Genomic DNA, 16,569 nt, shown 5'->3' with positions numbered 1-16,569 from the left:
CCCTCATCTGTAGGATGTCCAGGCCACAGCTGCTTCCCTGAAGCTGGACTTTCCACAGGTTCTGATAGAAATCAGCGGAGGCGTCACACCAGAAAACCTTGCCTCATTTTTCTGTCCACATGTGGACATCATCTCTCTGGGCTGCATCACACAAGGCTGTCCAATAGTTGACTTTTCTCTCAAGGTTCAAATACCCCCAACAGTATAAATAAGTGATGTTAAAGGAACTGAATCACCTCAGAATTCAAAGTTAGTATTTCTTTACTACTAGGCTGCTGGTGTTTCCAAACTTAAGAGTTTTCAGAGCCAACTGTCAGCGGCCTTTGGAGTCACAGTCTACCTCTGTAATTCTCAAATAACAAGCCTCCGGCCACTAGGTGGCAGCAAATCAACCAGTGTTTTTTTACAGATATGAAATGAAATATTATTATTAGGTTTATCATTAGGTTCTTAATAGTCTTTCAATTCGGAGGGGACAGGGTGAAAAAAAATCAGTCTCCTGGTGGGGGAAAATAATTGAGAATCACAGATCTGACACAAACAATTCTAAGGCTTTGGTTGCTTTTTTTACTTTTTTTTTTTTGCTATTATTAAAATGTATTGTTAACACGTGGCTATTTCCGCTATATTATTTCTAATTTCCTGCTGCCAACTCTCTTTACTTACTGATGGTGTCTGCACAGATAGACCGTATATAGACGGTAATGTAATGGGTCCATTTAGATATTGTTAAGAATATCCATACTATATTTCTCAGCCTTTACCTATTTTTTTTTTTTTTTTGCCATATTTTGCTAGTAACTAGTTGCTAACCTATGGACCTTGCCTTACTTGTTCAACATTCATGTTACATATACAGACTTTTATTCATTTATACAGTCAATGTGACTGTTTCAGTTCTGTGTTGGTTCCATAGTGTAGCGATTGACACACCTTTCTCGGAAGCAGAGGGTCCTGGGTTTGATTCCCAGAGGAACCACGAGCTTGGTGCCTGCTGGGGGCAGCCTATTAACAGCATATCTGCTGCTAACACAAGAATTTCCCAGATATGGGCTCAATATAGTTAATTTGTGTTTTGTTTGCCAGACCAATACAAGTCAGGGTTAACTCATAGCTTTACCCAGGCCTATTATTAATTATTTAACGTTTGTTATTTATAAACTATTCTTATTACTTTGTATTTTCTGGCTGTTTATTTTTATTTATTAATATTATATAATTATTATAAATAAATGATCAATAAATAATAATAATTTAATTTAATTATTTTTTTTCCATTTATTTATCCACATCTGCCCAAAAGTTTTTGGTGTTGAAAAAAAAAATTGAGAATCCTTACTGATCTTTATGTTATCTGACATATCACTGACGAATTAAGTGTGTTTGATAACAATGTACTGTATTTGTTTTGTAAATAGTCTTTAAAATCTGTTAAAACAGTATATAGGTCCATTGTGTAAAAAAGGATGGAAAACTGTCAGTGAATTTGAAACCTGACTTAGTTCTGCTTAAAAACTTAAGTGAAAACTGTCTACCCAAAAAAAAAAAAAAACTAAAAAATGCCAGCCGCTGTTTATAACATAGGTGGAGTAGCTGTAACTCAAGAACCACCAACATCTCCTTTTTAATAAAGTGAGAAGACAGGACAGACTGAGCACAACAGTACATGAACAGTGTTTTAACAGCTTCTGTATAACCAACTCAGACAGGGTTCAAACTGTTCTCCACTTTCACTTCCTCTCTATATCATGCAATGTGCGACCCAAGCACATTCACAGACATACATACTACTGCTACCAGTATAACACACAGTGGCCTACCAGAAAAGTCATCGATCGCTAGCGGCATGAACTTCACTAGCCAGTAAAAATCCATAAATTAGCGGCATTATTGTCGCAGGGTTCGAAACGTGTGAAAAAGAGCGGCTTATCGTCCGGATTTTGCGGTACTTTAATATCTAACCCTAATGATACAGTATAACTGCACTGTTTACACTGAAAACAGATGTCTGACTGTACTGCAGAGATTCTGGGGCACAGTGCCATTTCAGCAGGGGGTGCAAATGATTGAATGGAATGAATGAAACAGAACATATTGTCCAATACTGTAAATGTTTAATCTCAATCGAGTCCTCACTCCCAGTCCTTCTCCTACGCTTAGCGACCCTGACACTCTGTGGCGCTGTCTCGCTCACTGCCCCTCACTTGGTTATTTTTCCCATTTTTATAACAATATAAAATGTTTTCTTAATTATTACTATTTTATATTATCAATATATTTATTTATATCTAAGGGATATATTTTTATTTAATATATTAATAGTATACACTATATTACCAAAAGTATTGGCTCACCTGCCTTGACTCATACTATGAACTGAAGTGCCATCCCATTCCTAACCCAGAGTTCAATATGATGTCGGTCCACCTTTTGCAGCTATTACAGCTTCAACTCTTCTGGGAAGACTGTCCACAAGGTTGAGGAGAGAGTTTATAGGAATTTTTGACCATTCTTCCAAAAGCGCATTGGTGAGGTCACACACTGATGTTGGTGGAGAAGGCCTGGGCTCTCAGTCTCCGCTCTAATTCATCCCAAAGGTGTTCTATCGGGTTCAGGTCAGGACTCTGCGCAGGCCAGTCAAGTTCATCCACACCAGACTCTGTCATCCATGTCTTTATGGACCTTGCTTTGTGCACTGGTGCACAGTCATGTGGGAGGAGGAAGGGGCCCGCTCCAAACGGTGCCCACAAGGTTGGGAGCATGGAATTGTCCAAAATGTTTTGGTATCCTGAAGCATTCAAAGTTCCTTCCAGTTTTCACTGGAACTAAGGGGCCAAGCCCAGCTCCTGAAAAACAAAACAAAACTGAAATGGATCGTTCTCCTGGCAACCTCCAAAGCCAGACTCGTCCCTCTGATTGGCAGATGGTAAAGGGGAGTGATTCATCACTCCAGAGAGCTCGTCTCCACTGCTCTAGAGGCCAGTAGTGGCGTGCTTTACACCATTGCATCAGACGCTTTGCATTGCACTTGGTGATGTGTGGCTTGGCTGCAGCTGCTCGCCATGGAAACCCGTTCCATGAAGCTCTCTGCGACTTTGACTGTGCAGAAAGTCGGCGACCTCTTTGCACTTTATACACCTGTGGCCAAGGGATTAGGACACCTGATTCTGATCATTTGAATGGGTGAGCGAATACTTTTGGTAATATAGTGTATTTCTGGGGGGCTAGCACAAATAATTGGTTTTAATGGGGAAAATGCAATTGAAATACAAGTGGTTTGACATACAAGTGCTGTTGTGGAACAGATTAAACTCGTATCTTGAAGCCCCACTGTATTTCTATTTGGCTACTGTGTTGGAAGATAGTAAAATATTATGCAAGGGCCAATTCACAAGAACAGGAAGACACAAGAACAGGTCAAGAATGAATGAATGGAATGAATAAAACGTAACACAGCATATTGTCGAATACTGTAAATGTTCACAAGAGACTGGCAAAAAACAGATGCGTTGAAGGTGGTGCAAAATAAATATCTGATAATGACATTGCAAAGGAGGCCGTTATCTTTAGTTCTTGCTTTCATTTTTGCGGTTGCCTATTCAATCTGTCTCTCCCCAGACACAAAATCTCAGTTCTGCCAACTGACCTGAAAGTTGGCAATCCTAGCATAAAATAGTCAAGCAGCGTAAAGACAGTTGCTGTCTTTACTGACTGATCCTAGGGAAATCTTTTCTTCTGTTAACATAATGCTGCAGAGCATTATGAGAGCAGAAGTCACAAGCACCTGGTCCGGAAAACACACACCCAAAGTGAAACAAAACAGGAAGCATTGCATGTTCCGCTGTGTTATGCGAGAACATTCGCACAAAGCAGAAACCGCAGCCTTATGTGAATGATGCCAGAGTGCAGCCACTTTTTACCATTCACCTACATGGTGGCTTTGGGTGAGATAATTCATGTTTTACAAACTTTTACATTATGTGCTAAAATGGAAAGGAATTAAGTTGATTTGAAATACATTTTTTTAATGGTTTAAATTTCTTAAACAGGTATTTTGGTTGAAAAAGAAAAAATCAATTGAATAAACTGTGTTTTTGTTCAAATCTTTTTACCATTTTCTTAGTATATTTGTCCCAAAGAGGGGAATTCGTTGCCGACTTTTAATTGTCAACTTTTTCCTACATTCAGGAAAGATCATCATATATTTAAAGAACGTTTATAAATTAATTTAATTCTTGTTTTCATATATGTTTCTGCAGCTTTAAGGTTATTTTGCTCACATTTTATAAATTACAGTGTATATTTTAGTAATTTTTAAAATGGGATTTGTTTTCCTATATCACAAATTAGTCAAATTAATCTTCTAGTCATAGTAATAGTTATTAGTTAGTTTTGGCCATCTGATTGTTATTGTTGACACCAGTCTTTGCCCAAACCTTTGAACTATATCCAAACTACATTTTAATTATTTTATGTACAAAAATACAAAGCGGCATATAACTCTAAATTTAATTATTTTTACTGAATTTACACATTTTTAGCGAACTTTTTTTTTTCTTATTTAAATGGCAAACTAGAGGCTGAACTGTCTGTTTGTGCTACATTTTACTCACTGTTGTGCAAAATCTTGAATGTTGGAGTTGATTCTAGGGATGCCCGATATTAACTTTTGGCCGATATCTGATGTGCCGATATTGTAAAGGATAAGGACAGCAAAGGAATTTAGGATAAGTTACGGCAATTGTGTTTAAATAAAAGTTCTTTGGCGCACTTGGGCGCTTAGCGTTGAACATTAATTGTGCTGTTTGATGATTCACGATGTCTGAAAATTTTAGTGATCTGGACTGAAGAAATAGTAAATTTGTGTGTTCCTGATAGCCAACATTATGAAGGATCCCTATTGCTCTTTTCTGCATGACGGCTAGTGGCCGAATTTATTTAATTTTATTTTTATTCATTTATTGCAGCCATCCCTCTTTTTGTGTCTTTCAACATTGATGTGGAAAATCCAGAGGTTTACACTGGTGAAAGAAAAGATTTCTATGGATACAAAGTCCTTCAGTTTACATCTGGAACTAACAAAGGGTGAGTTAAAATTTTAAATTCGTATTTTTGTTATCACTAAATAGCCCATTACTTGTGACGTGGATGGGAAATTAAATGATGAAGTGCGATGTTCTCAAACTGTGAAGACAAAAACATGTCCCGGCATTGCAACCCACATCCTGGCAACTAAAAAAATACCACTATGAATTAAAACTGTTAGCATCGACTAAAATGACTAGTAACACAGATGTAAAACAAATGTAAAGGTGATTTTTTTTTTTTTTATTTGACCTACTGAAACACTTTACTGAAAAACAAGAACACAAGAACTTTTTCAACTTGAACCTTTTTTTAACGTGTTGTTGGCGGTAAATACAACTCGAACGTTAGTGGTGACGGCAGACAGTCAAACTGACAGTTTCATAATGAGCTTGGTTACAACACAGGATGTCTTTGTAACGTTGGATGAACAATGGGCAGGCAAAGTTAAGAGGGTTTGGACATATGCTGATGAGCAGAGGAAAGTAACGAATTACATTTGCTCACATTAGTGTAACTGAGAGGTTTTCGTGAAAAGTGTGTCATTTTTTAAGTAATTCTGGCAATAGGTAATTTTACTTTTACTTAATTTTGACTATAGTATTATACTTTGCTACATTGAAAAAGAACCCGTTACTGAGTAAAAAATTAAATGCGGGAAAAACAATCTGCATTGACTAAAAGAAAATTGCGTGGGTGTGCGAGCTCGGATTTCCCGCTATTTTAATCTAGCCGAAGAACGTTGAAACAAAAAGCTTGAGGTTGAGAATTGCTAAGCAGAGAGCTCCCGTGCAGCAGATAACTCAGAGAGTTATATCTCAGCCAGATCTTTGTTTTTCAAATGCAAGCGAGGCAATAACTTAACTATCATGCGATGTGGACAGAGATGTCACTGTCAAAAATTCCACGTCAAACCTGCAAAAGCATGTGGTGGAAAAAGTACTTCAAAATTGTAATTAAGTAAAGTAAGTGTTGTTTTTAATCGACAATTCAAATACAAGTGGCATGAGTTGAGAATGTATCTATGATCCATTCGAATGCTTATACGAACCACTAAGGACCACTTAACAAACATAATAATACAACAATATAAAGCACAATTGGTATTAAGTGCAACGTTCTGAATTGTATGGTCCAATTTAAACAGAAAAATGAAACCAAAATCAAACGTATCCAAGCCAGTGGAAACAAACTGGGCTCTATTTTTCTTTCTATGTTTTGACATTATGAATTTGGTCATTTATCGAGTGAGCTTTAGTGGCTTGAATCTGCAGTATACGCTTTCAAATGAATCATAGAATTCTCAAAACATACCACTTGTATTTAAATTGTTGATTATCTGCATCTTTTCTGCATCAAGTCATTTAAAGTAACTAAGTAACTTTTACTTTTACTTGAGTAGATTTTGAGATGGTACTTTTACTTTTACTTGAGTGGAATTTGAGCAAAGTAAAGGTACGTGACAACAACGATAACAAAGCGATTAATGTGCGTTTAACAATGCACTAAACCTCACAATTTAGTTCACAACCTCAAACAAACTCTTGCAACTATTCTTGTGAAAGGCTGACCAGTTGTTAAGAATTAAGATTACTTTGATTGCAATTGTTGCTCCTCTTCTTAGGATCTTTGTTACTGCACCCCTAACGCGTAATGGATCAGGAAAAGTTTGCAAACCAAACAAAAACCAAAGCAGCCACTGCTTTGATCTTCAAGGTAAAAAACAAAAATCCAGAGCCACAGGTCTAATTGCTGTCATATTTGCATAATAAATCAAACATTCAAAACTATGACATTAACCCTTTCATGCATGACGGTCACTACAGTGGACGCCTGAGAATCCACTGTAGAGGCTTATATGCAACACTGCCATCAAAACCTATTCTTATCATAGAAAATGACATCTTAATAGCTGTCCACTGTAGTGAGCGTCATGCATGAAAGGGTTATCATAAACGGTCCATTCCATAACTGAAAAACTTTCTGATTGTTCTTTCTCAACCCAATACCACTGTTTCAGATGTGCCTTACAAAGATAAAAATCTCACTGTGAAATATCTGGGCTTGTCCATTGCTGCTGACGCCACAGGTTCTGAAATTGCTGTAAGAAAACCACATAAACTTGAACAGTTTTTATTGTCCTGCCCGGAATGTAATTGTTGAATTCAATTTGTCTCAGGTATGCAGTCCCAGTGTGGCCCACGAGTGTAATGACAACATCTATCTGAATGGCATGTGTTACAAAACAACTTATGAACTTAACTCTTTCACCCCTGTGACTTCTGCTTTCCAAGGTAAGAGACACTTGAAGAGCGGGATTTATTTTTTTAATAATGTACCGTATTTTCCTACTATAAGTCGCTCCGGAGTATAAGTCGCACCAGCCAGTTAGAGTGCCCTCTAGTGCCTGTCAGTGTGAGGATAACGAACATGTAAAGTTTCAGTGATACAGGAGTAGTAGATACGGGTACACAAGCCTAGAGTGCCATTTCGGGCTATCTGTGTGAAAATAACAAATATGTGAAATTATATATTTTAATATATAAGTCGCACCTGAGTATAAGTTGCAAACCCTCCCAAAGGATGAAAAAAAAAGTGTAACTTATAGTCAGGAAAATACGGTACTGTACGGACAACAGTGACAGAAGTGATTAGAATATCCGACCTTATATCATCCAACTGGAGAACATGAAGATTTTTTTTTTTCACAAATGGGTTTCATCATTCATTTGCTTCACCTGTAGTCACATTTTACTTACTTTGCATTTAAACAGCCACAATAAACATTTCCAACTCAAGTTACACATCCCAAACTTTACTTTTACACACACATGGCTCCGTCAATTTCTTGTGTGCAGTGTTTGACTTTAACATCGAGTGTTTTATAGATTGTACAAAGAAGACAGTGGACCTGGTCTTTCTCTTCGACGGATCTAACAGCATGTCAGAAATGGAGTTCAAGGAAAATAAGTCGTTCATTAAACATATCATGAATAGCCTGAGGAACACCACCATCAAGGTCAGTTTACTTTACTGTAACAGAGCACAATTCATTCACAGCATTCGTTAAAAAAATTCCCTGTTTTCTTTTCTTTTCTTTTTCCTACCAGTTCGCAGCGGTCCAGTTTTCCTCATTCCACCGTACAGTTTTTAATTTCAACGACGATCAAGCTGGTACTGCTTATAAGAAACTTGACCAAGAGAACCACATGAAAGAACTCACCAACACTTACACAGCCCTACAATTTGTGTTGTATGTACAAGTATTTACCCTTCATCGTTTTTTTGTAAATTTTCCCCTATATTTATTTATTAGAATATAGACTAAAATTAACATTATTTTTTGGTATATAGAGTATTAGAATTACTACTTTCATTTGTTTCAGAAATGATATCCTGGAAAATCCAAAAGCTGGAGCCTCTCCTGATGCAACCAAGGTTCTGGTTCTAATAACAGATGGAGATCCGACTGATCCATATAAAGAAAATGGCATTATCGACAGATACGTTAAGAAAGGAATCATTCGCTTTGTCATTGCGGTAACCCTTGTGTATTATCATTTGTGTATTGTCATTTTGAACTGAACTTAAATTTAAAGACCATATGAGTGTAAGGTCCTCTGATGTTAATTCTTTCAAATTTTGTAGTGAAAAAAAATTTTAAAAAATGGACTTTTCACCTGAACGAAAACATTAAGCTACATGTCTGGTTTCAGGTCAAAACGGCTAAACTGGATGCTTTTACAGCCATTTCTTCACAACCACTAGAGAAATATGCCTTCAAAATTGAACACTACGTAGGACTGACTGATATACTGGAAAGATTCCAGAAGAAGATTTTTAAAATGGAAGGTAAGGTTTCATTTTGAATCCATGTTACATGTGAATATGTTTCTACCAAAGTCATAAAATTAACAAGTTTTAACAACTCAGGATCAAGTGTGGCTCGAGCAGGAGACATGACAAATGAACTGTCTCAGAGTGGCTGCAGTGTAGTCTACTACAATGTGAGTAAAGTCCAGAAGACTGTATGACACATTCTTATGAAACAGGAATTCTCAGAGCAAAAAATGTGAATTTTTATGTGTCCTTTTGCTATTTATAATGGTGAGACTTTTGGACTAATTTTGGTTACCATATTTTCCGGACTATATGTCGCTCCGCAGTATAAGTGGCACCAGCAAAACAAAAAAGCATAATCAAGAAGAAAAAAAAAACATACTGTATATACGTCGCTCCGTAGTGAAAGTCGCACCAGTGCTATCTAGCGGCTGTCAGTGTGAAAACAACGAACATGTACATTGTCAGTGTTACAGGAGTAGCAGAAACTGGCATACAACCCTACAGTAAAGTGCCCTTTCGTGACTGTCAGTGAAAATAACAAACTTGTGAAATTATATATTTTAATATATAAGTCGCACCCGAGTGTAAGTCACAAACCAAGACAAAAGTGAGTTATAGTCCGGAAAATATAGTATATTGTTTATGCAATATTCTGCTGATTTTTAGCAAATGGGTTTAGCTTACTTCTTAATGCTAATATTTTGATAACCTTTCCCTAATTAATTATTAATTTTTAGCTACTGTTCTAGTTTGGTTTAGTAATGTAAGTAAGATGCCTTTATTTAGCTATTATGTAGTTATTTCTGAATTTCTTTTTAATTTTTTCAGGATTTGATGTTATTTTTCTCTCATTTTGCTCATTTAAGATAAGCTAACATTTTGACTGAATATAAACTTGGGTCTAACTGAAAGATTATTCCATTTCCATTTTAATATTTATCAACCTACCTACCAAAAATAAAATAAAATAAATACTTTTTTTGTAATTATGTTTTGTCATGTAACTGATTGACAGCATGATTACTTTTGTTTGTTATTATTATGATTATATTGGTCATAATTTTATGACCAGAAGACCAACCAAGCTAGTGTACATTTGTTTACAGGGTACCTTGATCCTTGGATCAGTAGGATCGCATACCTGGAGTGGCTCTCTACAGGAGCACAGTAACAACAAAGAAATACAAATTGAAGATCCGCACATGCAGAATGACTCATACATGGGTAGGAAATTAAGTCTTAAGAATTCAAGCTGAGTGAGAAGTTTACAGAAATTGTCATGTGCCTGTCATTGTTGCAGGATACTCTCTTTCTGTGGGGAAGAGAGATAACACACCAATATATTTCACCGGTGCGCCAAGATTTAAGCACTTGGGACAGGTTGTACTTTTTAGGCATGATGGCAGGGAGTGGAAGACTGCCCAAAGAGTAAATGGCGATCAGGTTGGTAGAGGCTTTTTATAGGTTTTATAGTATGCTCTGGTATTTGTATCTGAATCTATGTACAGAAATATTGGTAGATGCAAGGGAGATGGTGAGATTCAAAAGTCCCAAAGGGAAAGTAAAGGATAGATTTGGTTATTAACCAAATTTGAAAGTTGTTACTGTAAAATAAAAAACTGTGTGTTGATATACAGATGTTGGGATTGTCCACAAAACTTCCAGGAATGCTTCCAGGAAGTCAGCCGTGAAGTATAGAAATAACATTCCTCCATTTTGTTTATTTGAATTTTCTTAAAATTCCATTATGTAATAAGAAAATAGTCAGAAATTCAAGATATTTTAGGTAGAGGATACTAGAAAAAGCATTATTTAGTAGAAAGACAGACAATTTGTGTGTCACATTTTCAGATTGGTTCTTACTTTGGAGCAGAACTTTGCTCAGTAGATATTGACTTGAATGGTGACACTGATTTCCTCCTGGTGGGAGCTCCGATGTTTTACCACCCTACTGAGAAGGGAGAAGGCCAGGTCTACGTCTATGCCCTAACGAATGAAGTGGGTGTCTTTTGCATGAGTTTTTAATTAAGAGATTTAAGAGATTACTTTCCCAATTGTTCAGTAACACTTGAATTTCCCCACAGATACAACTGAAAAGTGAGTTAAATATAAAAGCAACGTCTGTAGGTAGATTGGGCACCACCATATCCAGCCTGGCAGATCTGAATGGAGATGGACTCACAGATGTTGCCATTGGTGCCCCATTGGATGATGATTCCAGAGGGGTGGTTTACATCTTCCTTGGGGACAGGCAGAAAGGAATACGCAGCACATTCAGCCAGGTGACAACAAAAAGAGGAAACTAGTAATGCGGCTTATTTTTAATACTTTGCAGCCGAACATATAATATTTTTGTCAGCATTTTCAAATGCTGACAAAAATTTAAGTTGGACGCCATGGATAAGCTGTAAAATTATTTCATTCTCTTTTCATGGCTAAATCCTTTTACGGGTCCATGTGTAACTCGAGTAAATTCCAGCAGTAACTGAGTAACTGATGACAGGTTTGCACCATCTTTACCACCAATCTTGATTGCATTTTCCTGAATAAAATGACTAAAAACCAGTGAATTTGTTCTAGCCCCCCAGAAATATGTTAATTAATTATATTAAATATTCCCCATCTAAACATTAAAAACTATAGATATAAACAAATATATTGATTATATAAAATAATATTAATTATTGGGCCAAATAAACCAGTGATGGACAATGAGCAAGACCACTAAGTGTAGGAGGACTGAGAGTGAGGACTTGATTTAGATGATAGATAGAGCGACAGAGAGAGAGAGAGAGAGAGAGCATTGGGTAAAATAACCCAGCGAGGAACTGTAAGCACGACAGCACGACAATGTTGAGTGGAAAAATGGACCTTGGTTGAGCACTAATAACTCGTATCATGAGGAAAATCTTGCAAATGTTGCTTACTTGTAGCTTGAAAACTAAAGTATTTCGGAGAGCTTGTATCTTGGAGCCCCACCGCACCAACAGAAAACCCAGGCACACATGGAAGGAACTTTCTAATGCAGTACAGAAAGTGGGGTATTGAAATGGCAAATCTATGTTCAGTGTTCCTTTATATATATATATAAAAGACAGAGACTCAACGAACAACAAGTGATTCACTAATTTATCTGTCATTTCAGAGAATCAGGGGACAGGACATTGATCCTGGACTGAAATTCTTTGGACAGGCAGTTGATGGAGGGATTGACCTGGGCGAGGATGGTCTGACCGATATTGTGATTGGATCACAAGGAGCGGCTGTTGTATTAAGGTTTATCGACTAAGAATCAGTTTGTAGTCTCATTATGCTAATTCCAAATGTTCTACCACTTTGTTCTTCTCTTTAATACCGTTGAATGTGTTTTAGGTCCAGGCCTGTCTTTAATGTCTTGGCACACCTCTCTTTCCTACCTGAGGAGATCAGCACTGAGAGGTTTGACTGTGTGGCCAATACTGACGACCATCTGCCAATGGGTAATCTGACAGCCTGCTTTCAAATGGTGGAAACGACAAATTGCAAAGCTGGTGAGAAACAAGACCAGTGCTGTGACTTCTCAACAGATGCTGAGACTCTTTTTTTACTATTTATTTCATATTTATATATTATATATTTATATACATATATATTTATATATTTATTATATATTTATATATATTTATATATTTATATCATATTGTTTCATATTTCTTTTCATATTTTGTCACTGTCTCACTGTCACTCCAATATTTTTAAATTTTCGTCTGAATTTTCACAGAGGCAATGTCAGCGGGTCTGAACATCTCATACATTGTGAATGTGGATCCGATGAGACAAACATATCGAGGGTTCTTCAAAAGTGACAAGAAAGCCAGGAATTTCACGTCTTACGTCAATTTAATGGAAAACAAAGTCTGCTACAACTACACCATTGCCATGATGGTATAAAACAGTGGTTCTGAATTATTTTGTGTCATGCCCACTACTCAGAAATTACGGCACCATACTTGATTACACATGTATATGTTCACAGAGAATTAAGAAAAAAAAAGAATACTGTGCCATAAACCCATAAATAGTACTTGTCATTTGCTGAAGTTTAACAATATGCAGATGACTCTCTTTCTTATATTACAGAAATGTGTGAAAGACACTCTAACACCCATCAGCATCAAATTAAATTTCTCCCAAGTGGACAGTGAAAGTGCGAGCAACATGCTGAATGTGGACAGCAAAAACCAGGCTGTAGTTGAGGTATGTAAAGTGAATACTCTATCAGGTGTAGCATATCGCATTTATATTTATATATAAATGATGAGGTGTTTTGATGTTTCACTGTAAGGGAAAATCTCCTTTACTTTTCACAGATTCCATTTGAAAGGCAGTGTGCCAAACATGACACCTGTATTGCTGAACTTGATGTGGATTTTGACTTCATGTATGTATATATAAATACCGTAATTTCCGGACTATTGAGCGCAGCTGAATATAGGCCGCACCCACTCATTTACATATATAGGTCGCACTTCTCCATAAGCTACATTTGTCCACGTTGTAACATGGGATATTTACACAAAAAAGTTGTTACACAGAAAGATGTTTTTGTTTTCTTTTAATTTCAATACAGTGCTTAGTATTCACCCCCTTGGATGATTTACACCTTTAATTGCTTTCATAAATTAAGCATGGTCAATCAAATTTGGCTTTCATCACAAAAATTGTATTGGAAAAGAAATATTTCATGTCAAAGTCAAAACAGAGTTCTATATAGTAATGTTAATGAAACAAAATTACATAAAGAAAAAAGAATTGTTTGCATAATTATTCACCCCCTTCAAGTATTTAGTAGATCCACATTTGGCTGCAATCACAGCACTGTGTCTGTGTTGATAAGTCTCTATAAGTCTTGTACATCTGCACCCTGCAATTTTGCTCCATTCTTCTTTGTAAAACTGCTCAAGCTCTGTCAGGTTGCGCAGGTATCGGGCACGAACAGGCCTTTTCAAGTCCAGCCACAGATTCTCTATAGGATTAAGGTCTGGGCAAGTCAAACTTGGCCACTCCAGAACATTTACCTGGTTCTTTTTAAACCATTTCTGTGTATCTTATGCAGTATGCTTTGGATCATCGTCTTGCTGGAAAAGAAATCTTCTCCCAAGCCGTAGTTCTCTTGCAGTCCCCCAGGATTTTGGCGTATTCTGCATTCATTCTGCCCTCTATCTTTACAAGCCTTCTAGGGCCTGCTGCTGAGAAACATCCCCACAGCATGATGCTGCCACCACTATGCTTCACTGTTGTGTTTTTGGCGATGTGCTGTGTCTAGTTTCCGCCAAACATAACGTCTCGTCTGATGGCCAAAAAGCTCAATTTTGGTCTCATCAGACCAAAGAATCTTCTTCCACTTGACCATGGAGTCGTTCACATGCCTTTCTGATTGCCACCGTCCCATAAAGCTTTGACCAGTGAAGAAACTAGGCAGTAGTTGCTATAGATATATGCACATATGCACATATATGTCTCTCCCATCTCAGCAGCTGAAGCTTGTAATGGCTTCAGAGAAGTCGTAGGGGTCTTGGTGGCTTCTCTCACTGGTCTCCTTCTTGCATGGTCACTCAGTTTACAAGGGTGGACTGATCCAGGCAGATTCATACGGTCCACATGTGCATGGACCCTTCAGACATAGATGTTTTATACCACAATCACTTGAGACACATCCCCAAACCATGCAAACAATTATTTTTCTTTATATAATTTTGTTTTATTAACATTACTTTATAGAACTTTCAATAAATGTTTGTGTGATTTATTAAAGCAATAAAAGTGTAAAACATCTAAGGGGGTGAATATTTATGCTAAGCACTGTTAGCTCTTTCCTGCTCGGTACCCCAACTGTTGTTGGAATGCACAGGAGCGACGTAGTGATCTGCTCTAGGGCCAAAGCTAACATTAGCTCTGGGGCTAACTCTCTTCACTTTGTGCTTGTCCACAGCGGAGGTAAACAGAAACAAGGAAGTTGGGGTCTTTATTATCAGCCACACCGAGCACAACAGAACATAAACAGAGTTTTAACAGCTCCTGTATAACCAACTCACACTTCAACATGACGGGGCTCAAACTGCGCTCAACGCTCGCTACCGTTCTCTCTCTCTCTCTCTCGCACGCCCCACACACCTGTACCTACATAGCCGTTCACAGACAGACATACGCTACTAATGTAGCACAGTAGCCTAACAAAATTGATCAAAGCGTGTGAAAAAAAGCAGTGGCTTATAGACCGGAAATTATGGTAACACATACACACTACAGGAACTGCTATGTTACAGTGTATGCTGGTAGTAAAGGGAAGTCATGTCTCTTGTAGGACACCAACATTATACGTAGCTGAGGACAACTACTTTAACCTGTCCATAAAGTTGTCCAACAGGGGTGACGATTCTTACAACACCAGCCTCATGATGTACTATCCTCCAGGACTCTCCTTTTCCAGACTGACTCTGACACAGGTACAAGTCTTCACATCCCAACATTTATTGACTTAACTCATTCTGTGTTGACGTAATCACAAGTGAAACTCACCTATTATCGCTGAGTGCAACATATTATCCGAGAGGGTATGACAAATCTGAATCTCCTGAGGTGATAAATTCATACTTTAAGTAGTACTGTTAATGTCTGCATAGGTTCTCAGTCATCTATCGTAAAATGTTATCATTCAAGCGTTACAGTGGCAGTGGTACACTTATGTCCAGCAAGCCCCTCACACCCGCGGGCACTTCACCCCCCCGCCCCCCCTTCCAGAACTTCTGCTGTATGGGTATCATATAATATTCAGCTGCAGGCCACTACTCAGAAATGTTTTAGTTTTTACTTACTAACCATATCCTAGATGTGGAAGTGGCTCCCCGCTCGATTATTACGGCACCATACTTGATTACACATGTATATGTTCACAGAGAATTAAGAAAAAAAAAGAATACTGTGCCATAAACCCATAAATAGTACTTGTCATTTGCTGAAGTTTAACAATATGCAGATGACTCTCTTTCTTATATTACAGAAATGTGTGAAAGACACAAAAATTGATTTTGGAAGCTGAAGGCTTCCATTGTGGATCTTTTCTCTCTCTTTTTTTAAGGAGGTATCAAAAGACTTTTATTTTATATGTGTCTTTGTAATATAGGATGAATCTCAACATTCTCACCCATTCGGCTTACTAAAATGTCTTAACACAGGGGTCTCAGACTCGCGGCCCGGGGGCCAAGTGCGGCCCGCAGTACAATATTTTGTGGCCCGCACCTTAATATGAAGGTATAATATTAGTGTGGCCCGCGGAGAAAGTGGACCTCCGAAGAGCCAATCAGCAAGCTCCCGCGGGCCGTCCCTTGTCGGGGCTAGGCTAAGCTACACCAGCTTCATGCACTTCACGCTTGCAACAACAGCACGGCATGTAATGAACAGCGAGACAGCAGTCGCCTTTGCGCTTGCCATCTATCGTACTTTCTACCACGAATGTCATGATCAAGCGCAAAAAGAACGGCGACTGTTACCGGGTTGTTTATCGTGTACGCTGCTGTTACAGATACGGAGCACCTGTAGCTGCTCTGACACTCCCCGACCGGCGCCTCTCGCTCCGGCTCGAGAGCGGGGAGCGGTCCCCCG

General features: G+C 37.9%; 2 protein-coding genes across 6 annotated transcripts in view; both read left to right on the top strand.

Moving 5' to 3' along the window:
* LOC103384366 (nicotinate-nucleotide pyrophosphorylase [carboxylating]) overlaps window positions 1–1,646 on the top strand; it is a 9,818-nt gene extending 8,172 nt beyond the window's left edge. For all 3 annotated transcript variants that reach the window (XM_008317860.3, XM_008317859.3, XM_025058701.1), the window contains one exon: window positions 14–1,646. In XM_008317860.3, coding sequence (XP_008316082.1) covers window positions 14–208 — 195 coding nt within the window. In that variant the 3' untranslated portion in view covers window positions 209–1,646. The remainder of the gene's footprint in view (window positions 1–13) is intronic.
* A 2,146-nt stretch (window positions 1,647–3,792) lies between these two features.
* The window catches only part of LOC103384365 (integrin alpha-L), a 22,187-nt gene continuing 9,410 nt past the window's right edge, over window positions 3,793–16,569 (top strand). Inside the window, exons 1-20 of one of the 3 annotated variants that reach the window (XM_008317856.3) lie at window positions 3,793–3,944; window positions 4,968–5,085; window positions 6,710–6,801; window positions 7,106–7,188; window positions 7,265–7,379; window positions 7,974–8,104; window positions 8,196–8,338; window positions 8,472–8,625; window positions 8,802–8,937; window positions 9,019–9,092; window positions 10,035–10,152; window positions 10,229–10,371; window positions 10,780–10,926; window positions 11,013–11,210; window positions 12,074–12,204; window positions 12,301–12,458; window positions 12,689–12,852; window positions 13,048–13,164; window positions 13,278–13,348; window positions 15,272–15,413. In XM_008317856.3, coding sequence (XP_008316078.1) covers window positions 3,893–3,944; window positions 4,968–5,085; window positions 6,710–6,801; window positions 7,106–7,188; window positions 7,265–7,379; window positions 7,974–8,104; window positions 8,196–8,338; window positions 8,472–8,625; window positions 8,802–8,937; window positions 9,019–9,092; window positions 10,035–10,152; window positions 10,229–10,371; window positions 10,780–10,926; window positions 11,013–11,210; window positions 12,074–12,204; window positions 12,301–12,458; window positions 12,689–12,852; window positions 13,048–13,164; window positions 13,278–13,348; window positions 15,272–15,413 — 2,487 coding nt within the window. In that variant the 5' untranslated portion in view covers window positions 3,793–3,892. Of the gene's footprint in view, window positions 3,945–4,967; window positions 5,086–6,709; window positions 6,802–7,105; window positions 7,189–7,264; window positions 7,380–7,973; window positions 8,105–8,195; window positions 8,339–8,471; window positions 8,626–8,801; window positions 8,938–9,018; window positions 9,093–10,034; window positions 10,153–10,228; window positions 10,372–10,779; window positions 10,927–11,012; window positions 11,211–12,073; window positions 12,205–12,300; window positions 12,459–12,688; window positions 12,853–13,047; window positions 13,165–13,277; window positions 13,349–15,271; window positions 15,414–16,569 lie in introns of those variants that run through there. The other 2 variants (XM_025058808.1, XM_008317857.3) reach the window with 2 other exon arrangements.

This window comes from Cynoglossus semilaevis, chromosome 9 (assembly GCF_000523025.1).
Source record: "Cynoglossus semilaevis isolate Cse_v1.0 chromosome 9, Cse_v1.0, whole genome shotgun sequence".
NCBI classification, from domain to species: Eukaryota; Metazoa; Chordata; class Actinopteri; order Pleuronectiformes; family Cynoglossidae; genus Cynoglossus; species Cynoglossus semilaevis.
The sequence above is the reverse complement of the archived record's forward strand: the minus strand, read 5'-3'. Positions and strand labels throughout refer to the sequence as shown.